We start from the raw sequence: 24999 nt of genomic DNA, 5'->3' as shown, positions 1-24999 counted from the left end.
TGGACCTCCAAGTACTTGTAGCAATACACCACTTCCATATGCACTCCATGAGTCTTTGAGCAAAAGTCAATAACCAGTTAAGTGGTTTTGCTGATGTTGGTGTGTGGGTGTGTTTGTGTGTGTCCTGCGGTGGGTTGGCACCCTTGCCTGGGATTGGTTCCTGCCTTGTGCCCTGTGTTGGCTGGGATTGGCTCCGGCAGACCCCCATGACCCTGTGTTCGGATTCAGCGGGTTAGAAAATGGATGGATGGGTGAAGTTGCAGACAATTCTTTTCTGCACCAAGAAACAAAGTTCTCCACTTGACTCCTATAATCTGTCTCATTCCCCCTTATCAATACACACCCATAAATGCAGAATCATCAGAAAATTTTGCAAGTGACATGATCTGCTGTTATATTTATGGCCAAAGGTGTACAGAGTGAAGAGAAAAGGAGATTGGATTGTTTCTTGCGGTTACTCACATCCATATCAGGCACAATTTAATCGATTAATTTTAAATTGTATTTTAAGGCAATTTGCTAATAGGAAGAAAGAAGAACAAATGAATTAAAATTAAAATAATTATAAAATATTTGACGTTAGTGCATAATGCAGTGCTAATATGCATTTAAACTATATAGGAAGAACTGAGCAAATCACAAGAACTATACATGGCCATATAAGATCTGGCTCGTGTTGTTTCCAGCAAGTTTGTGTGCTAGGCTACCAAGTAGCTGGCTAGCTAAGCCGCACTCTCCTGATACACGGTATGTGCTTCCAAGCCAAAAAATTTATTCTGTGGAGGAGACATTGTACAATGTCTGTACAATGAAACATTAGACAGAGTAGAGGGGCAGATGGAGAAAATGATGTTTTATACCACACAATAGAGCTGTGGAGATAAACTCATGTAGGGCTGAAGTGTGTGGCTTCCATGTAGGGCTGAAGTGTGTGGCTAACAGTTCATTACATTGATGTAGACTGGTAAATGCAAAATAATTACCTTCAGATTAAATTTAACTTTTCCCCAAGATAACACAAGTGAAATAATGGCAGAAGGGCTTCAGGATGTATTGACTACTTGGCATCTGAGAGAAGAAATGTAGATGTTGGTGTCTCCCGATAGTTGGAGCAATATAACAAATACATTGAAGCTGGCATAGTGGAACCAACTTCAGTGCTTGGGGCATCAGCTTCACAATGACATTTTTTGTTTTAGAACTACAGGTGCATGTGAGGATTAGGTGGTAGATCCCATGCATACTAATTGTGCTCATGTATGTAAAGTTTAGATTATTGTTCCTGCCTTGCACCCTGTGCTGTCTGGGATAGACCTATAGGTGTATGTGAGGATTAGGTGGTAAATCCCATGCATACTAATTGTGCTCATGTATGTAAAGTTTAGATTATTGTTCCTGCCTTGCACCCTGTGCTGTCTGGGATAGACTCTAGTGTCCCCAAACTCCACACGCACTGGTCTGGACTAAGCGAGTTAGACCAATTATGAGTAGTAGTTTTCTTAGGAGTTATTGGTTAACAATCATAATTCTATGTGTATTGTAGATTACTGCCTTTGATTCATGAAACTATGAACACTGATCTCGGATTATTTCTTATGTTTTTAGACACAAAATGCCATGAAGGATAAAAATGATGATTAAGCTAAAGGTGTATGCAAGAAGATTGTGGACACGTTTTCTGTTTGCTTGAAGAAAACAAGAGAGTTAGGTTTAGCAAGGGCAGAGCTTGGCCTCCCTGCTCATCAGCTCGTGTCAAAGTCCCCAAGCCGGTAGGGATCAAGACAAATAATGATCAAATGTGCTTTGGACTGGCAGAAAGGCATCGCTTTGGTCCTGATCTCTGATCAGTCTAGACAGATCCTACCTACTTGGCAGGACATGGATGTCTTGGAATCCATCAGTAAAGCTATCAGTCCACTACAAGACTTCACTGATGTACTGTTAGGAGAAGAATATGGGAATGTGTCATACCTGAACCTGGTGCTGTACTTATTTAACTATTTAACAATAGTATTCTGCAATCACAGGAAGATAACACAGAGCTCACAAAACACATCAAAAATGCCACCTTGCAGTACCTCAACAACAAATATAGTAACTAATACAGATGATCTTGTTTCAATTGTTTCTTGGATGGATCCTCAATTCCATGTAATTTATGTAAGAACTGATAAGTTGAAGAGAACTGAGCAGAGAGGTCATGGAATTGATGTGTCTATCAGCAGACAAAAACAAAATTCTGCCTTGCACAACTGGTCAGGTGCATCAAATGGAAGAAAGTGAGGGAGAGAAGAGAGCCAAAAAGCTGCCGAAGAGGGGGAATATAAAAAAAAAAAAAACCCATTAGCTGGATTTTTCAAGAGAGTTGTGCCTCATCCACCCATTACACTGTCCAAAGAGGGAAAAAAAGAAAAAAAAATCAAAGCCAAGTTAACAGCCTACCGGAATTCCCTAAACACAGATCCTCTTCAGTGGTGGAGGCTCCATGAAGCAAGATCACCCTGACTAAGAGATCTTGCCAATAAATTAAAAATTCTTCTGCATTCCCACAATTGCCCCATCTGAAAGAGTATTTAGTACAAGAGGGAAAGTTATTACCTGCAACTGAGCTAGCCTTACCTCTGAAACTGCAGACAGGATTGTGTTCCTAATCTTTTTCATGAAGTCATACAAGATATTTAAGTTTACAAAGATTATATGCATTGGAATTTTTTTTGTTGGGGTCAAATCTGCCATAGTAAATATGGTTCTTTGTGGTCATTTCTGTACTTTTATTTTTGGTCCAAATAAAAAATTCTAGTTAAAAGAAGTCGTTTTATTGAGAAGAAAAAAAAAAAAAAGAAAAAGAATATGTCAAGAATCATATAAATACATGTATGTGCATTTAAAGAGCAGTTTTCAAGTTAGATTTATCTCTGTATTATTTTGAAGAGCAGAGGTTTGGTTTTGATCGCGTTAATTAAAAACCACTTTCGTTGCGGACATTAACAAAATGCTGCTACCATACGGTTTTACAAATTGTTTTTTTTGGTACTCTTTCAGTACTGGTATTCCACTCAACCCTAACGTAGACTCATTTATACCCAAATTAAAATATATTTAAACCCAAATGATTGGCAATGATTACGTTTTCTCAGCTAATTCATGTTCAGAGTTTGAACCACTAATCTCACCAATTAAACAATTCATTTAATTTACATTGGGAAATGTATTAGTTTGCTAAACTGGACTATCTAGTACAGTAATCCCTCCTCCATCGCGGGGGTTGCGTTCCAGAGCCACCCGCGAAATAAGAAAATCCGCGAAGTAGAAACCATATGTTCATGTGGTTATTTTTATATATTTTAAGCCCTTATAAACTGTCCCACACTATTATAAACATTTCACGCACAATTATACAGCATAAACCCTTTGTATTCTCTTAGATATTAGGTAAGATTCGTTGAAATTATGTATATAAACACAGTTTACATACAGTAAAACCTAAATATTATTTTAAAGATATCGAGCGTCTCCGATATCACATATGTTACAGCCATTACGACAGACAGGCCACCATCAATAAATACGTACAATGCAAGAAAAATTGTATACAATAAAATGTGTGTACAGTGACACTAAACTATGTACATGTAATAAGTACTGTACATAAATAATTAATTATGGTTACTCACCAACAATGACACGACGACTTGTCCGATAACGATGAATTTAATTTTACTGCACAACAAAGAATAGCATTACAGCTCTTCTAAAGGAGCCTCTTCAGGCGACTGTTTAGCACCGCCGTTGTTCTTCTTCCATCACTCTTCAATCCAAATCCCTAAAGCAGATTCCATCCAGACTACTGCCTTACAACGTCCACTTGCAACTCATTGTGCGCCCTGGTTAAAAGACACTGCGGCCATAGATCTTATATGCTTTTCCTCCTTTTTAAATAAAAAGAATCGTGGACTCATTTATGCTGTAATGGTGTCCTGCAGCAGTGTAGCTGTTTCCTTCCTTCAACATATCCAAAACTTTTACCTTTTCTGCAATCATTTGCATCTTCTGTTGGCGCTTGTGCACGTTAATGCTGAATGCGTGAGATTAGTACTTCCTGGTTAATGCAGCACTCCGTCGCTGAGCCAATCAGCAGCACACAGGAACTTAACCGCATGCTCTGATTGGGTAGCTTCTCAGCCATCCACCAATAGCGTCCTTTGTTTCAATTCAAATGCGTCCCTTGTTTGAATTCAAATGGGCAAATCAACTGAGGAAGCACACGTACTGTAGACCGCAGACATCCGCGAAGCAGTGAAAAATCCGCGATATATATTCACATATGCTTACATTTAAAATCCGCGATGGAGTGAAGCCGCGAAAGACGAAGCGCGATATAGCGAGGGATCACTGTATAGACTTTCTTTGAGACACATTGTTCAATTAAATAGATACAATACATGACGACAGCATTTAAAATTATTTATCAAATTATTTTACATCCAGAATTCCTTCAGAGAAGATAAAATATGCTAAAACAGATCTGATTTTGGGAGCACATTGAGTGAGAGGTTTTTGAACTTCTCTGCAAATTATATAGTTCTGTACTGAAATACAAAAGATGTAGCTTTATAATACATTTTAATATGGAAAAAAACACAAACATACAGAGCCAAACTGCAATAAGTCCTACATTTATTTGCAGCATTACCAAAGAAAAACTGGCAACTAGCAATCATGGATTGGAAAAAAAAAATTAAAGAACAACACATATTAAATTCAACCTGGTTTTCGAAGACTTTTAGTATTTAATTATTATGGGGCATAGTACTTAATTTAATCCAGGGAAAGTGTCACTAGCAATACATAAAAAGATTTTACCGGAAACAAAAACACACCAGACTTTAAAAGCCGGCTTGAAAATTCAAAATCCAGGGTTTGGTGTGTGAGGCAGTTTATTGGCTTAATATCTTGCATGCCTTTATTGTAAGCATGCCTTTTATGAATATGACTCAATTGAAAATTTGCATATATGCCTTTTACTTATGGTTATGCTTTTACTTTAATTCAAATAATAATTGGTATTTATTCCTTTTTGTTCAAAAAAAGACATTTTTCGTATAATTTAAATTATTTATTGTTACTATTGTTCATTTATGGGTGCCACCTCTCTAAGAGGGAACTCAAAGACGGCAACAATGCTCACTCATTAAAAAAAATTCTACGAGAAACAATAGAGGTGTATCATTCTGATATGCCACAATAAAGATACTGACCAATAGATGAAACTGATGGTATTACAGATGGAACTTTCCTCTCAGACAGACAGCTGACAGTCCTGCCAAAAAGCCTGTAGACATGGAGACTTGTGGGCAAAGTGATTGTGTATATGTGCTCATGACAATGAAAATACACTGTGGAAGCTAATTCACCCAACCCTGTGAACAAAACCTCAATATCATGTTTCTCTTGTATAATGATGGACTTAACATACATTTTAACCTTGGTGAGAGGCCACTCAAGCAAGTCATAGAAACAGGCTGTTCTTGGCATCAGACCAGTTAACAGGCTTCAAGCACAACTTGTTCTTGAGCATGTTCGCATTCTACTGTTTGTAAAAAAAAAAAAAATATATATATTCATAAAAAACTTTGAAATAATGTCAGTTTGTAACACATTTTCACTATAAAAATTAAAACAAATAGCTGCATGTGTAATTCATTAATTAATACCACATTGTCTTTGGAATGTATCCTGTGATTTAATGTTAATTTAAGCAGGGCATCTATTCTTAACAGCCAAGTAATTCATTTATCAAAAGAGGATCAACTATGAATTATTAAATATAATCAAAACTTTCTTGCTCAGTTTGAACAAATATATACTTTAAAAAGAAACATTTTTTAAATCTCAAGTACTGGTTCACTTAGCCAGTAGGTTAGATATACGTACTGATTGATACCCAATAATGCTTATCTTATCTAAAACACATTTTTATAGAAGTGCAAGACCCAGAACTAGGCCAACATTTCACAACTGGTTACAATGAAGACAGGCAAGATGGGAGGAGGTATTATACAGTTTGACAGGTATGGGCCAAAAAGCCCAGTATAGTGACTCTTAGGACACTTAGTCCATACTAAGCCATCTAAACATGCTCCAGGATAATTGGTTACAGAATCATTCAGATTATAATACAAATACATGGAGAAAATGGCAAGCTTCTAGAGCAGCAGTAAAAACGACCAGGGTTCAGATTTATAACACTTGCCTACGTACAAAAAGAACCCTGAAATGTCTGTATACGACTTTCCATGCAAAAGTCGGGATTTACAAAAGAAAATTTGATGGGAGAATTCGCATTTAGTTATGGCAACTCTGACACCTCCGTACACAAAACTTTGGAGAAAGTGAAAAATGACAACACCCTTGATCAAGTAGTATAATGCAGCCAAACCTGTGATACTAGGGGGCTTCGCTCGCCAACGCCTGGTGTTGGGTAACCCCAAATACATTGATGTATGTATGAGATATATTGGAGTGTAAAGGTGTAGATGACGAACAAAGGAAGTAAAGAACCCATAGCATGGCACATTAGAAAGATATATTGGAATATTTCTTTATACACAACATTTGTAGTAAAGATGGTGTGTTGTCCTTGAATGAGTTTTCCTTGGTATGGAGTATCTACAACTTTAACTTTAATGTCAGATGAACGCTGAACTCTTGAGAAGGCTACATAAAGTTGTCCATGTCCAAGTACAGGCTCAGAGAGGTATATGCCAACTCTGTCCATGGTTTGTCCTTAGGATTTGTTGATCGTCATGGCAAATGCAGGTTGAATGGGAAATTGGCGTCGTTTAAGTGTAAAAGGTAATTCCAGGTAAGAACTTGGAACGTCAACTGTAGGAATCAAAACAGTATTGCTAGAATGTGATCCTGTAAGTACTTTTGTAGACTTAGCTAATGAGTGACCGTTTATGACTTCAGCGACGTTTCTCATTATCAGCTCTGTGTATTGCTTGTTTTCAGGAAGAGTCTGCCATTGCCAGCTGGTGGCCTGATATTTACCCCGGTAGATGCAAAAGCAAATGAACTATTGTAGGATCCAATGCAGTCCATAAAGTTTTTACTTTCGGGTACATTGTTAGTTAGAAGCTTCCGTAGATATTCAGGAAAGTCATCTAAAGGAGGCAGTCTAACCTGACCCTTTTGACAACAACGTGTAAACTCATTAGTTGTAGTGCCAGTTGTTTCTTCAGGGAAGTTAAGTGAATGACAATGACAGCAAATGATATTCATTAATCCTAATGAATGTTCATTAATAGTGGACTCATTACAGAATGCATTGTCAGCTAATTGGCGGAATTGTTTAGCGGCTGTTTGTCGTTCCTTTCTTTGCTGTTTATGTATTGCCTCTGCTGTTTGAGAGTCTCGTTGTAGGTGCCTGCGTTCATTGTTTTTATACAGGCGGGCTCGTGTTTGTAGCCCCGTTAGTCGAGCTCTTTCATTTTGGAGCCATGCCTGCTTTGCTTGCGGCATTTCAGACGCGCGTTGTAGGCGCTTGCGTTCATTGATTTTATCCAGGCGGGCTCGTGTGTGTATCTCCGTCAGTTGTGGTGTTTCGTTTTGAACCTGTGCCTGCTTTGCTTCTGCAGTTTCAGATGCGCGTTGTAGGCGTCTATGTTCATTGTATTTGTCCATGCGGGCTCGTGTTTGTAGCTCCGTTAGTCGAGCTGTTTGGTTTTGGAGCCGAGACAGTTTTGCTTCGAAGGCTTCAGACGCGCGTTGTAGGCGCCCACGTTTAATGATTTTATTTATGCGAGCTCGTTTTTGTAGCTCCGTTAGTTGAGCTGGATCGTTTTGGAGCCGTGACCGTGACTCCATTAGTTATCCGTTGTCTACCGTTAGTAATATGGATAATTGCACTTACTGTTAATACGGAGCGTTTTCTGTGGTTGTACTGTTAATAATGCATCACTATAATGTGATTCACATATGCTATATGGTTTGGACGTGTGAGGATGCCGAACGTTTAATACGGAGAGTTCGTTTATTCTTATTACCCGGACCATGCTGTGTAGTGTGGACGTTTAGTTCAGAAGCGTGTTGTAGGCACATGCGCCTTTCGTACTCTCTTTGTGAACCTTTGCGGACCCCGTGGTGTCTTCCGTTTGACTCTTGGGTGCAGTGCAGAACCCTCTTTTCTGTGTGCTGTAGGCGCCTGCGCACTATGTCTCCTGCGTCCATCGCCATGTACCTGGGTCTATGCCTTCTGGTTTACCATTCTCGGTTAGTAACATGGATATGTATTAGGTGTCATTTACCTGAGCGGCTATTACGATGTATGTTGATGTGGCAAACATATTAAACCTCAAATGTCATAAACAGGACATGTAAACTATTTTATCTGACTTAAGAGGGCCAGTGCTGCATATTTACAATGAAAAACTTGTTTAGTTTTCCTCAGTTCATATCTGCTATCTGTTGTCCCTCCTCAGGATTAGTAACCAATGCAATCACTTGTCAATATCTTCATAAAGTAAAGTAAAGTAATAAAAAACAGATGCGTAATTCACTCCCTATATACATAAAGCAATAAATATCATGGCCTATAGACTAAGGATTTGACTCAATGTGGCTTGTTCAGTGCTGCTTAAAGACTATGCATATACAAATATTAAAAAAAAAAAAATCATTCTAATATAAACTCATGATCATGACTGGCTTAAGAGCCAGTCTCTTGTAACTATATACTGAATTGCTCCCGGCATAAGACAGAAAGAATGCCTGAAATAAAGCTCTACCTTTTCATATTCTCTTGCACACTCAGTTGTAGAGTGGACCACAGGACTCCTTTAAATGCAGGTTGCAGTGTCTGAAAGCCTACAAAAGGTACAGTGATTGCATGTGCTGTGCTACACAATGTGACACATCATAACTACCTTCCACTCCCTAACCTTGTTGATATGGAATGAGATGACCCTACTCCCTAGTCACCTACCCACAGTGCATATTGCACTAGTCTATCCATCTATCTATCTATCTATCTAGTCATGGTTATTTCACTCTAAGGCATAAATTAAGCGTTTTACCCAATTCCCCTGCCACATCTGAATATTCTGGCATAATCCCATGTAAGATATCTTTGATTACAGAAGCCATCAACAGATCAAAATAAAAGAGCATAGATAGTTTTTTCCTTCTAATTGCACTCTGCCAGTTCTTCCAATCCACTTCTTTGCCTCTACTTTTAAGTCATTCCTTATTATTATTAATCCCCCCACCCCCAAGCCAATATGGTGCAACCAGTAAAGTTCACCACATTCATGGAAGATTTTCACAGTTAAGCCACCAAATAAAAGTTCTTTGCATAACTTTAAAACAGAGGCAAAAAAAATGTGCCTGTCTTTTCCTGTTTCACCTTACAGGTAACTCTGTTCATATGTATGAGATTGATTAGCATGCTCAAAATATGGTCGTTTGAAGATGGCAACCAGGTAGGGTTGGAGGTGCATTCATGTATGCGCATTTACAAGATGTGTACACCGGGTTTTATATTCTGATTTGGGTTTTTTTTTTTTTTTTTGCTTTACACAAACTTTTAACGAGCAAATTAACACAAAAGTTTTATAAATGAGAAACCAGGAGGCAAACTTTATTAAAAAAAAAAAAACAGCAAAGTTAAAATCAGCCAATCCAAAAAATGAATTCCAAAACTAAAATGTGACATTGGACTGATCTAAGAGAACTGTAAAAGAAAAATGCACCAATGCTCTCTGTTGTGAAATTCACAATATCAGATGAAACAAACTATGTGGATTCAAAAGTGTTATAACATCCTTAAAAAAACAAAACTGCATCAAGGTAAATACCATACCTCCATTCTACCTACATGGCATCATGGTAAATACCTCGATTCTACCACCATCTATGTTTAGTCTATGGGCAGTTCCATAATGCACCCATCTTTTCCTGGTAAGGCCTTTTTAGTAGGGGCTCCAAGGCATTTATAAGACTGCACCACCACCACATTTTCTCCTATTCAGATGACTGATGTCAGGGGGTTCACTGGCACATCAGAGGTCTACCACCAACTAATCTGTCATGGTAATGTTTGGTTGTATATTTTATATGAGCTTGGCTGTCCACATACCAAATACAAAATCCTCCACAACCTTCTATATTACTTCTGATCTCCCCGGTCACTGGAGGAGCCATTAAAACTTCAATGGCAAAAATTACACTTAAAATTGGTTGTGTAAAAGGTAAAGAAAAAAGGGTTCATATAGTATAGCACAATATAAAATCAACTGAATTGAGTCCTAAATGTTATGCAGTTATATTTGTATTAAAAAACAATACTTGTTAAACACTGATTAAATGAATAGGTTAACATTGATATTGTGTCTACCCTAAAACAATAATTGAATATCAATAAGTGGATTTTACAGCATGTACTAGTTTAGTCAAATGCACAGAAGTAATAGTGACAGAGATTCACTAATGTGCCTATCTTATATACCACAAACAAAAGTATGCTCACAAGTCATACTTCAGCCAGACATTTAGTTTCATACAGCCTGGATAGAAGAGAATGAGGGCTATCTTTATCAGTGCCTTATGCCACAGACATGCCAGCTGTTACAAACTGCATCAGCATGACGTTAATTACATTTTTAACTAATCCTTTTAAGAATGTACTTGTATTCTGAAATTTCACTTGCTTTCCTAAAATAGTATATTACTATATGTAGTAACAGTGCACCTTTAAAGAAAGTTGACATACACAGGACACATGGTGCTTACATCACACAATATAAAATGTCAACACTGACTAAACTATTTCAGTCTTTTAATTTATAAATGAACAAATAATGCTATTAAAAGTAATTTTTTATATGTGAAACAGCATTTGAATGTTCTACAGTCTAAAATAGAGTTTAACTAAATCCATAAACAAATGCTGCATACTAGTTTTTCAGTAATGGTACCCAATATTTATACTTCTTAAAATTAGCTTGAGTTGCTCTAGCACTCATACAATTATTTTAAACACACTTCTACCTGATAAATAGAAATAGCTTACTCAATACTTACCATTAGGCATTTGTTGACTAAGTTCTGAAAACTGCAGGCAAGGTATATTTTTCCGTTATTTGCAACTGATTAAGGCAATTAGAAACTGTTTACAACTGGCTATGCTAACCACTCCTATCACTCTTTGAAGATTTTTTAAGCATGGTTGTGCAGTGGTTAGTGCAACGTTTTCATTGTCCCCGGAGCCTAGGACTGAATCCAAACCTAGTCACAGCCTGTATGGAATGTGCACACTGTCTCATGTTCTAGACTTAAGTTTTTCTTTGGATGTCTGGACTTCCTCAAACATCCCAAAGATGATCAACTGGCCTGGCATGAGTTAGTGTAGCATCTTGTTTGAGTGTGAGCTCACAATAGACTGGTACTCCACTCAGAATAGTTCTTACTTTTCACCCAAATCATTTAACTATTTATTAGAATGCTAACTACTTAAATTACTACTTTTAAATCACTGAAATTCCAGTTGATTCTGAAATGTCTTCCTTTAGGCTATTCTATAATCCCCTCCACCATTCCATTTCCCCAGAGTGATAATCTGAAAATACTGACTGTAATGATGTTTAGGAGAAGAATGCAGGGAAACAAATAGACATACTGTAGATATAATATCAATAAACATTTAGAGACACAAATATATTACACATTTCCACGCATGCACGTTAAAGGGTCCTTCCAAGTTCCTCACAAACCATTCCAAGCCGAGAGGGGGCACTGCCTCCGCTAACTAACTTGTCTCCTCTCTGTCCCACAGCACAGAAACACTGCACAGAGAGGGCAGCTACCTCCACCCTTTTCGATCCCTGGGCTATAAATTCAAGGCCATCCTGAGGAAAAATGTCACCTGAGGCTTAAGCGAGTAAGGAGAGGAGTTCTAGATGTTAACCATTAAAGCTTTAAAGAAAAGACGACTCGACTATACGATTGCAGAGGGATGACTATTTGTTTATATTATTGTTAGGTGCTATCGCACATAATTGTTATTTGAACATTTGTCAAATAAAAGACGACAGCTGGCTTGACACCTCAAAGTGGTGCAAATGAACCAGCCTGTTATTCATTGGACAAACACAACATAAAAGGCATTTGTAAAACACAAAGATAAACGTCCTGATTCAGTTACTGTACTTACAGTATATGAACAAGAAGTAATCTATAAATTTTGATGTTAGTTTAATGAACTTGAATTCCATTTTGTTCATTCTTATTTGACAAACTGATCATTGCCAGTTCATGGCTGCATTATGATGTGATAGATAGGGCACCAGTCTATCAAAAGGTCTACTCATGAACAAAAACCACATTTAGGGATGTCGCAACACCAGAGTTTTTTATTCTATACCTATACCAGTGAAGTTTTATAGTACCAGATACCACAATAAAAACAGAAACTTCATTAAATGACTTTTTATTAAAAGTACCTCTGTTATTCAAGTGAATAACATTGTGTCATTTTCTGTAATATAAAAAATGTAAATAGTAAGTAGTAGTAACTTTAAAAGTGTAGTATATTCATAAAGCACTTACCCAACTATCACTTTAACTAATATTAGCATTCATAAATAGAAAAATATAGGGCTTAACTTTTAATGTGTGATAAACATGAAATTAAATGGTTAAACATTCATGACTATGATATTACAGAAATAATTAATGATAAAAAGCAATTAACACATTTCAATAAAAATAACAACACATACAGATACTGTGGGTCCGTTGCAGTGTACCCAAGATAGTACCGTATCAGCTGTGGATCAAGACCAGACTATGCAGCATGGTACTAACAGGAGATGATCCTCAAGTCTCAGTGAACAGCAAAACAAGATTAGTCTCAAGTTTACCTAATCTGCAGTTAGTCTTGTTTTGGCTTTGTGTTTCACCTCAGTTTACCTGTAAACAGAGGCATGGTGGCAATTAACGTTGCGACCTCTCTCAATTAATGACGCCACTATACATTCCTCTTCATTTAAAAAGGCATAGTATAGGGAAAATATACATCTTCATGTAAACTTAATAAATAATCTTAATTATTAAGCTACATTAGATTGAAATGATTGTCACTGTCATTACTGTAAATGTTATTCACTTTAATCTTATGAGAAGGCCCTGAAATCCCTATATGGAAAGTAATGACAACAAGCAACAAGCAGAATTGTCTCTCTGTAACTAATTTCGCAGTTACATAGACAATACAGAAGAGCAGATACTTGTCATTCAGTATGCACCCAAGCTGTTCCTAATAACCAAATTAGAAAGGTCAGTTATATGATGCACTCTGAACTCCATGGGAGGTCAAAGAGAAGGAGAGGATTAAAACAAACCTAAGTGCCATTATGAACATGTACATCCCCTCTGTAACACACTAACCTGGAATAATTTCAGCCAAAAAATTATTCAGCAGTGTGTTTCCAGCGTGTATTAAGACCAAAGTGTGTGTGTTTATTTAATCTATTTATTAATTTATTTTTATATGTCCATGCAGGTATTTATTTATTCATTTAAAAAGCCTCTGTAAAAAGCATAGTGAATGTTTATTTCGACCAAAGTTGAGAAGGCAATGCAAAAAAATAAAACTGCACTCCTACACTTTTCACGCAGTCTCAGGAACACTGCAATAGGCGGTCTCAAAGAAAGAGACAGTCTGTCGCAAGACTTCCCCGTCTCCAGCAGTCTTGGCAAGAGCATAGGTGCTACATCATATACATAGCCAAATTCTGTGTCAGTGGTCCACCTAGCGTCTGCGTGGGTAGTTGTGTCGTGTATGGATACTGTACTGTTTAGAGTTTCATAGTGGTTCTCAAAGTTTTCTTTGAGATGAACCAAAAAAAAAATTTAAAAAAAAAGTGAGAAACACCTTAATTTTTCTTTCAATGTAAACTAAACAATCCTGGAAAAAGTTGATTCTAAAATTAAGAAAATGACGTGGCGAAAACATCCTGAATCATGCCTTCATCTTCATCTAAGGTCTCATTTTCATTCTTAATTTTCATATCTGTATTTCTATTAAAAAAAAAAGTTAACTCTAACATCTCATTCATTCTGTGTTCATACCTGTATTTCTAATATCGCATTTTCAGGCTGTGATCATACCTATATTTCTATTTTAAAAAAAGTTGCATCTAATGACTTGTTTTCATTCTGTATGTTCATATCTGTATTTCACTTAAAAAAAAAAAAAAACACCTGCATACAAAATTCATTTTGTAATATTATCCACCATACTAAGTCATTTGAACCTGCTCATCAAGTGGTCCAGGTAAATATGCCACGATTTTTCCCCATCTCCAACTCTAACAAGCCAACTGCAGTTGCACATAGTCTTGTCTTTGTATGCTGCTAGTCCACAGCGCTAAACCCAAAAGTTAGTCTTGTTACCGTAACAAACAAATGCGGGATGTTGTAATCTTTCAGCATGTGGTTTAAAAATAAGATCATCGTGAACTACTTGATTTATCTGATATTCTTTTAACTTTTCGTTTCAGTAACTGAAAAACACTGCTTAAAATCAATACTAAAAATATGAATTCAAATATTTTTGTATCAGTACTGTTGAATTCGTGAACTCGGGATACTTTTATTTACACAAACGTTTCTGAGCTGTTTATTTGACATGCTTTTAAAATTTAGTTTATCAGTGGTTTAAAAACTTACTGTAGAGTAATACTTAAAGGATGAGTCAAATGAAATGAAATTTCAAATGTCATAACCTCCTGGTGCATGAATTGCCTAAATCTGTCCCTCCTTTGTCTAATCATTAAGGCTTCATGTGTGAAATCAGTCTTGTCAGTTTCGTGTTCCTTCATTATTTCTGAACTCTTTCAGCCTGTGTGTTGTTTTCATATTACTACACTCTCAAAACATGCACAAATCTATTTCTGAACTCATTCCATAATAAGATAAATGTGGCAATAATGAAAACGTGTGTATGTTTCAAATTTTTTCCTATAGTTAAGTACAATTCCTGCAAATATGCACTGAAATTCTCCTGCCTTAAATACAAGGACAACTCTGCTGCTTTTCTTTTTGACATGTGTTGATGCAGTGCTGTATATCATTACTACGGTGAGCCATTTTTATATTGTAGCACCCCTGGGTCTGGGCTTGAGAGGAACATGTTCCATGGGTGTCAGAGCACATGTCAGAGGTATCGAGGAATACCTGGAGAAGCTGGCTAAAGCCAATCGGCCTGGATGTGTGGCCAGTGGCTATACATTTAAAATTAGCATAAAACTCTCAACCCCATTTCATTCAATTCAGGATCAATGAGAGCCAAATCCTATTGAAGTAGCACTGAGCAGAAGACTGGAAACACTCTCAAAGTAGCAATTTGGAATCATCAATTTACCCACCACATACATCTTTGGGGATATGAGAGGAAAAACAATGACCCCAGTGGAAAAGCTACATAGACATGCAGAGAATGTAGAAACTCTACATGGATAACATGTGGGAGAGAAATTAAAATCCAGGGCACTGGATCAGTGAGACTTCGCTGCTACTACTACTGCAATACACCACCACTTAAAAATTTGCATTGGGAAATTTAATTGGTTTGCTGACATTCAATGCCTAATAGATCTAATTTTGAGATATGCTAGCCATTTTAAAAGACACGAGGGCAGTATTTAAATTACATGTCAGATTGTTTAACATCTGCAAGCAGGATAGAATCTAAACATAGCTCAGTTTGGCGGCATTTTGAGTGACAGGGGAATGAGGTTCACCACAAATTATGCTACTTCTGTATTTCAGCAAATTTTTGCACATCTATAATGCATTATCACAAACAGAATGAACATGCCAACCTACATAACAACATAACTAGTAAAGAAAAACTTTAAATACCAGCATTCATGAAGAAATGACACAGAGGGTGTGTACAGTGACATATTTATGTTAACAGTCAATGTAGCTGATGGAAAAGGCTTTAGGGCAGGTACACAGCTATCTAGTTTATGGAATTTGGTTTTATCTATTAGTAGAGGATGCTTAAAACAGCACTATGCCAACAACTGTGATAATGGCTATTTCCTTTTGACTTCAAATAGCTGAAAAAATAAGAAATTGATGTTAAAAGTCAAAACCAGAGATGCAATATGGCCTGTTGCACAATGAGGAAGAGGCTGATGTAGTGTAGTGTAGAGGCTGGTGTTTTCCTTGCCTACGTTCTGCATACGATGGTGGTCGAGCTCTAAGCTTAGTATTAAGCAATACTGAAAACAATGGCCGGGAGTGAGGGCTCACTACATTCACATTGTAAAGTACAACTGGGTGCACTTCACCATCCTCATCTGAAACTTCCATACTAATACATTCTCTAAAACCAAACGGCTATGCAACACCGATCGAGCATGGTGTGAAAGATCATACAAAGAATACTGATGATTTTAAGATGTTATGAAGTATGTTGAAGGTTAGACATGAAAGAAATTTAAAAATACACACAGTGGAACCTCGGTTTGCGAGTAACTCGGTTTACGAGTGTTTTGCAAGACAAGCTAAAATTTTTAATAAATTTTGACTTGATAAACGAGCGAGATCTTGCAATACGAGTAGTATGTATACGCTTTGTCTGCTGAGCATCATGTGATCACACCTGAGCTGATGGTTCTTCTCTCTCTCTCTCGCTGCAGGATTGAGGGCAATCGTCTCCTATTCTCTGGAGTCGGCATGCCTCACTCATATAGTCAACATCTGTACGAGCGTATACCGTTTACTAAAGCACTGTGACTGTGTGCGTGTGTGTGCGCACACACGTGTGTGTGCTGTGAGGTGCGAGTCCCCGTCTTGCACCCCAAAACACGAAGCTGAGTCTCAGTACTTTAGCAACACCAGTATTTATTGTAGCGAGATCTGCCACTCTCCTATACACAGATACAGTAGTCAGGCAGGGTTGTGGCCAAGTAGTACTGTGCCCTGCGCATTTATAATGGTCATTGTTCCTTGTATCACCCATCGACGGCAGGCGCTTATAGCATGTCCGCAATCTTTTCGGGTTCACTTTTACAGCTACAGTGCTGGGAGACTGCGATTGCTTTGGGACACTCTTCTGCGTGGCATCCCGTTTGGTAGAATCCCACAAGAGTTTAGAAACTCTCTTACACCAGCCATGATTCTTTTCAAAGGTAAAGTGCAGGTTAATTTGTTTTATGTATTTTTACTTTATATTTTGTATTAATCATTTTTATATGAATAGTTTTGGGTTGTGGAACGAATCATCTGAGTTTCCATTATTTCTTACTGGGAAATTCACTTTGATATACGAGTGCTTTGGACTGCGAGCACGTTTCCGGAACAAATTATGCTCGCAACCCGAGGTTCCACTGTATTTGAATGAGTTAAATTATACAAATCAGGATATAAAGGATGGGTGAACTTCATAGGTGAGGGCTTCTGGCTAAAGCTGGAAAAAGTTTTCAACAATGATAATACATTAATAATACATTTCATTTAAACAGCAACTTTCCCATATTCAAACCACATAATCAGAGCAAAATGGATGTGTTTGATTCTCACCTTCAGGACATGGCACACACTGTCAAGCTGAATTGAATAGCTGGAACAAATGGTGTCTGCTGCTGGGCACACAATTACTACTTTAACTGTCTGTAATAAATCTGTAGATTGTGGGGAAGGGGATGAAAAAAAAATGTCATAACTATAGAATTATTACAAGGGAAAGGATCTGGGCATCAGGGGTTCACATCACTGGATCTCTTGAGGTACCACTTCGAAGAACTGAAATACTTTGAATACCATCATTTTCTTTCAGTCTTGAATCGTTAAGTACGAAACTTCTACTAGGAATAAACAAAAATGTTATTTCTTAATTCTCACTCCTCCTTGTATTTGGTGGCTTAACTAAGTCATTATAGATAGTTTTTCTTAGGAACATAAAGTGCTTTTTAATTTTTTTAATGCAAGACCAGTAGCATGGTTTGGTAAGAAATAAAAATCTCCATACAGTGGAACCTCGGGTCACGACCGTAATTCGTTTCAAAACTCTGGTCGTAACCTGAAGTAATTTTCCCCCATAGGATTGTATGTGAATACAATTAATCCATTCCAGACCGTACAAACTGTATGTAAATATATATATTTTTTTTATATAAAGATTTTTAAGCAGAAAAATAGTTAATTATACCATAGAATGCACAGCGTAATAGTAAACTAAATATAAAAACATTGATTAGCACTGAGAAAACCTTGAACAGAGAAAAGTAACATTGCAAGAATTCATGCTATAGCCTTACGAACCGCTCGCTGTAAACACTTTTTTAATGAGTTTTAAGCACAGGGAAAAACATGAACATTTGAAAAATCCGTAATTTAATAAACAACCAAGAAAAGTAACATTGCAACGATGCATGCTACGAACTGATCGCTGTAAACAGAAGTGAAGTAGAGGTTAAAATCCAATAGAAATGCGGCACATGCATACGGGTGCCGTTTTCATTCCCTACCACCTTCACCGTCACTTCCCCTACCTTTGAAAAATTAAAGAAAACATACTAAGTAATTGCAACACAAACACTGACTTAATCAGTTTTAATGCAAAAAGATGCCAACAAAAGAAGAGAAGAAGTGGGCCGCTAGGGTGGAGAAAAGAAGAGCTGCTCAGGAAGCAGCAAGCGCACCAATCTCTGAGCAAACGAATGCTAAACGTACAGAGAAAGAGTATGAAAACTACAAATGCTCAAGTCAAGTCAAGTGCGCCGTTACTGGTAAAAAAATAATTGCAGAGAAATAACTTTTCCTCAACAAAAACAAGTGACATTGTCAACAGAAAATCGACATAACTCATTCCATCCATATTTTGACAGACAACACAAAAAACTAATGATAATGAGACTAAAGCCGCACCGAACCGATTATGTGTCTGGAACAGTGTTAAAGCCACATCAGGTTAGGTTGACGCCCACATCATGGAGCTGGCAGCAGCACACGTACTACTGTTTGGGTTGCAGCAAATCTTACCATATTGGATGACCACACCTGAAACAGAAAGACAGGCATGCTGTGCAGCCTGCTTGTGCAGGTTAACGGGATGGGGAAAACAGCAAGCAACAGAGATGCTTACATTTACAGAAATCCATCAGTCTTGGTGCCTAGGTCCCAAGCAGTCTCTATCCTGGCATGGATTGGCTCAAAGAACTATGGAAGCAAGAGGGAGCCGTTCCCTCGGAGCCAAAGTGAGCATTGGAAGACTTCAATTTGGGTCAGGAGAAGAACAGGAGAGGAGGGGAAGGGGGTGTGAGAGATAGGAGTGGTGTCTCACAGCAGGAGCACCATAAGACTGACTGGTGAAACTGAAGTGCAGCTGAGCATGGAGACTCTAGTTCAGTTGCTGTGTAACCAACCAACAGCCCTTCTAAGCTCCACTTTTAATCCTTTTTTTTTTGTTTCTTTGCATAACACTCAACACAGTTTTGTGACCTGCACTGGCTGAGGACCGCTGCTCTCTTTTATAAATACATTCATAAACGGCTACTTTATGTAACATTAAAAAGCATTTTCAGTTAGCTATATGTCTATTTAAAAACAATCTTTAAATGTAAAAATTTTTTAATAATGTAAACCTCATCTGGGCCACATCCCCCTGTCTGAAAACCATCAGCTTAGATAACAAGGGGTGTCAAACAACGCATGTGCTAAATGGGATTAAGGAAAAATAATTTGTTACACTTTAGCAATTAACTGCATGCATTAATGCTTTAACCTTATGTATGAAATGGAGAGAGAAAGCATTGAAAAGTGGTCAAAATATCAGCTTTAGGTTTCCAAAGGATTTACACATTTTTGGCAAACCTAAACACAATTTGACTACTTTCAGTGTGTGTGCAAGTCTGTGGACGTGATAATGAGAAAGCAAGTCACTCAGTCTGCACAAAACTTCTCACAATTATCAACATCACTACTTCTGAAAACCTACTGATTCTGAGCAAAATTGCTCCAGTAAATTTTACTCGACTGATTAAATGATTTCAGCATGGTGCTACAAACACATCTGTTTTCTTCCCATTCAAACTTTGTGCATGATACACTTAATCAAGTTGTCTTCCCTCAACTACAGCGCACTCCTGCTAAAGTACTTGTAGCTAAACACAGGAATTGAAGAGCTCAGTTCTAAAATCAGCTAAGTACAAAAAATAAATTTTGGAGATAAATAGGAAAATCTGGGTCCGTAAGCAGATTTTGAAACTAAATTCCTAAAACTATAGCGCTACACTGTTGCAATTAGCAGGTTTTGAAGCTCAAACATATTTTCGGAGCATGACCAACTGCATGAAAAGTCACAATCACGTGTTCACTAAATTTTACCAAAAGGTGTAATTAGCAGATTTTGGAACTCACATCTTCAATTTCAGATGCCTCTTTATGCAGATATGAGGGTTTGGGAATAATTCAAAATTTAGTCCCATGCTGAGAATTCATGTAAAATATTTTTCCAGTTTAAAAAGGATGCACCATGTGGAATCTTCATTCACTCATTACCTCATGTAGAGTACTGCAGCTAATTATGAAAAATGAAGTATGTGGATTTTTTTTCCTATGAGGATGGCACACAGAAAAACTCTACAGGGATGTGATTAATTAAAGTGCACATAAAGCCATTTAAGACTAACAAAATTCTACTGCATCAGACAGATCCTGAACTACTATATACGATCTCTAAGTTACTCACTCATACAAACAAAAGAACACAACATTCTAAACAACGAACACACATACTGCCAGCTTATTTGGATAAAATACTTTTAAGTGACATCAGGTTATAGAGTGCAAAAAAAATGTATATAAAAGAAAACAATTTAAAAAAAATGATAGACTTGTTAAAATATTTTTATACAATCTACACAAATAAACCCTAGCAATATGAAAATAGGTACCTTAAAGCATTTAAATAATTAAGCATTTGCAATCGAAGACAGGGAGAAAATTCACAGAAGCCTTTCAGACAGACAACACAAAACAGAAGAAGTAATCTCAAAAATAACAAAATAGTTCCTTACTACTTTAGATCCAGTAGATCGTCGGACCCGAGTGGTCTGCCCAACCCTTGGGCTTAATCCGCTACCAGAAGGAAGAGCAGAGCTAAGAGGTGAATTACTCAGAGAAGCACCTAACATAACAGATGCTGTATCTTTCACATTTTGTTTACATCCAGACGTTTTCCTTTTTTCACTGCAAACTAACTGTTTGCTTTCACTTTTATCCTTTAAGGCACTATCAATTTTTTCTCCATTCTTGATACGTTCTAAGTAATCCTTCAACATCAGCTGAGTGGTGGTTTCACTCAACCAGTTCAAAAAGAGCTCATCGACCTTCATTTTAAGAACTGGTTGAAGCACAGGTGCTGCTGGCATCTTTATCGTCATTTGCCGTAGTCAATAGTCTTGATAGAAATTAAATCAGTAGAATCCACAACAGGTTTTCAAAACATACAGTCCCTCATTCCGTTATGTGAAAAATATAGTTTTTTCCTGTTAATCAGAGAAAGAGATAATTGTTAATTTTTCTATTAAACTATTCAATTTTCTTGACATCACAACACAGATTAATCCAAGAAAAGAAAACAAAAAAACAGTACACACATCACAAAAGCAAAAATAGTGTGAAAGATGTCAGCCGGCACCATTACTTAGCTGGGATGCCTCTGAAGCAAGACAGTTGGAGAGGACTTCTGGGGGATGCTTCCTTCCCTGAACTGTTATTTGGGATACCCCCTGGGCTGCCACAACGCCTTAGATTCCTGCAGGGCTCTGTGCGAGTCATTATTTGCCAGCACAGCCCTGCTGGGATCCATGAATGCAGCAAGGGGGAACTCCGAGAACTACAGGTGCTGCAGAGCCCTACATGGTGCCTCAGCCGCACTTGGGAACAATTCCAGACCTCCTAATGAGCCACTTGAAGTGCTCCCGAGTGTGGCTTAGAAAGGAGCCAGCCACCTCCCAAAGGGAGCCAGACATGAGAGTCGAAGGAGAAGGCTGGTGAGGCTCACCTGTGACAAAGAGACTGCAAGGCTCTACAGAAAAGAGGGAGCAGCTTACTCTATTTGGGAGAACTGGTATAAGTATTTCGGGACTACTCTAAGATCTGAGTGCCTTTTCATAAAAATAAAGACTTTTGTTGGACTGAGCTGCTGGCATTGTCTATTTGTATTAGATTAGGGCAGCTGTACACACCCTGGCCTTCACAATGGACATTAAATACATTTTCAGGAACCCACTTATTCTATTTAAGAGAATCATAGCTCTTAAGCTTGTCTTAGAAGCAACAGACATCAAGTAGGGGGTAGCTTTTGATTGTAGAATACCTTTGTCCATGGTTTAGCACACTTAGGGGGTTGGCAAGTGAAGCAAGCAGGGGGCACTCCCCCTAGTTTTCCCAAAATGAAAAATTCTATTTGCTGAACAAAAGTGACAGGCAATCAAATTGAGACCCAGCTATCATATAATTAAACTAGAATCGGTACTCATAAATATCCACACGCAATGTAGGGCTTGAAATTTAATGTGTGATATATACTGAAAATACTCCCAGCGTAACATTAAGGGGGGGGGGGGGCAGTGGGGGGAGATTACTTTATAATCTTAGGGTGATTTCCGCATAGGGTTTATAAAAAATGATATCACAGACTAGGGGTGGGCGGTATGACCAAAATTCTATATCACGGTATTTTTCTAAATTATCCCGGTTTCATGGTATTGGACGGTATTTTTTTCCCCATGCATGAGTGAATGTTAACCACATTTTCCACTGCAATTACTGCAGTAGACTGGCTAAGAATAACCTATTCCACTGTTATGAGAATTGTACATTGTACAAAAAAACATTTTAATGTGCACACAAGTATTAATACAGGTTTGCATGGCCCCATAAAGTGATAGTTTTCAAGGGGGTGACACTAATGAAGAGAAGGAATCACATTGCATGACAGTTGCAGTCAAAATATAGAACCTTTTTATTGAACAAATTTTGCAAAAACTTAAACTATGATTTTGACAACATATTTTCAACCATCCAAAGAGGCATTTAGACTTAGTAAAATATCCAGAGGTGCTTGTCAAAACTTGTATTGCACTGAACATGTCTTAGAAAAGTAATAAATAGTAAATATTTTTTGTGAACCAACTACACTTTGTTAATGTTAACTATCTCTGTCCACTGACACGTTAAAGTGACTTTTTCAACAACTTTACCATCAATAAACTGCATAATATTTAAACTAATAAATAATAACAATAAAATAAATAATAGTATTACAGTGATCCCTTGCTATATCGCGCTTCGCCTTTCGCGGCTTCACTCTATCGCGGATTTTATATGTAAGCATATTTAAATATATATCGCGGATTTTTTGCTGGTTTGCGGATTTCTGAGGACAATGGGTCTTTTAATTTCTGGTACATGCTTCCTCAGTTGATTTGCCAAGTTGATTTCATACAAGGGACGCTATTGGCAGATGGCTGAGAAGCTACCCAGCTTACTTTTCTCTCTCTCTTGCGCGGACTATCTGTGATCCTGACGTAGGGGGTGTGAGCAGGGGGGCTGTTCGCACACCTAGACAATATGGACGCTCGTCTAAAAATGCTGAAAGATTATCTTCACGTTGCTACCTTCTGTGTGCAGCTTTTAAGTATGCTGCACGGTGCTTCGCATGCTTAAAAGCTCAAAGGGCACGTATTGATTTTTGACTTTGTTTTTCTCTCTCTCTCTCTCTCTCCCTGCTCCTGACGGAGGAGGTGTGAGCTGCCGCCTTCAACAGCTTTGTACCGCAAGCCAAACAGCCCTATTGATTTGTTTGCTTTCCTCTCTGTTTCCTTTGAAGAGGAAGATATGTTTGCATTCTTTTAATTGTGAGACAGAACTGTCATCTCTGTCTTGTCATGGAGCACAGTTTAAACTTTTGAAAAAGAGACAAATGTTTGTTTGCAGTGTTTGAATAACGTTCCTGTCTCTCTACAACCTCCTGTGTTTCTGCGCAAATCTGTGACCCAAGCATGACAATATAAAAATAACCATATAAACATATGGTTTCTACTTCGCGGATTTTCTTATTTCGCGGGTGGCTCTGGAACGCAACCGCAGCGATGGAGGAGGGATTACTGTATTACTGATAGCCGCACTATTACTTCAAGACTTCAAGCCCAGGTGCATTACACAGTATTCACCAAATTAAAATAAAATAAAATAAAACAAGTACAACTTTGTGATGACATACTTACCAACTGTACCATCATTTAGGCAAACTGCATTAATATGGACCTTGCTTCAAGCTAAGCTATATACATAAATAAAATAACTGCAACTTGCATTTACTGTATAATGCTATTTGTGGTATAGCCCTACGGAAGTGCATTAGGGTCATGGTGAAGAAAAAAAAAATACAGTAAAGAGGGAAGAAAAAAAACAAACTACCGGTATATGTCAAGAATAAAGTCAACATGCTGACTTTATTCTCGACATTTCCACTTTAATTTTGACGCTTATGTCAAGATTAAAGTCAACATTTCCACTTTATTTTCATAGTTTACTTCATAGTTAAAGTAGAATGTCATAAACTAAACTTCATCCTAAAATCAATGTTTCATTTACTTGATTTTCTCAAACCCCGTCATAAGTTAATGCAGCACAGTAAATGCTTTGTGTTGTGTTCCCCGACCCAGTTGTTAATCACTATGCTTCTTAAACTGACTTCCTATGCACTAAGAGGAGGCAGCAATCACCACACAGAATCCATTCATTTCATGGTATTCCTGCTCTCTAAAAATTTAGAATGCTAAGATAAATACTTGATATCATTTTCATGATGAAATGCATTAAAGCAGGTATTAAACAAGCACGGTAGTGAGGCGGTAGTGCTGCTCCCTGGCAGTAAGGGGTCCCCAGGTGTACGTTCAGTGTAGAGACCTTTAT

General features: G+C 37.6%; 1 protein-coding gene across 1 annotated transcript in view; it reads right to left on the bottom strand.

Annotated features, from left to right (window-relative positions):
* ppp2r3b (protein phosphatase 2, regulatory subunit B'', beta) overlaps window positions 1-24999 on the bottom strand; it is a 149170-nt gene that overhangs the window by 112790 nt on the left and 11381 nt on the right. The window contains exon 2 of the mRNA XM_028799997.2: window positions 21093-21563. Within this exon, the coding sequence (XP_028655830.1) occupies window positions 21093-21458 (366 nt within the window). The 5' untranslated portion in view covers window positions 21459-21563. The remainder of the gene's footprint in view (window positions 1-21092; window positions 21564-24999) is intronic.

The sequence above is a fragment of the Erpetoichthys calabaricus genome, chromosome 4 (assembly GCF_900747795.2).
Source record: "Erpetoichthys calabaricus chromosome 4, fErpCal1.3, whole genome shotgun sequence".
Taxonomy (NCBI): Eukaryota; Metazoa; Chordata; class Cladistia; order Polypteriformes; family Polypteridae; genus Erpetoichthys; species Erpetoichthys calabaricus.
Note: the sequence above shows the minus strand (reverse complement) of the source record. Positions and strands in the feature narration are given on the sequence as shown.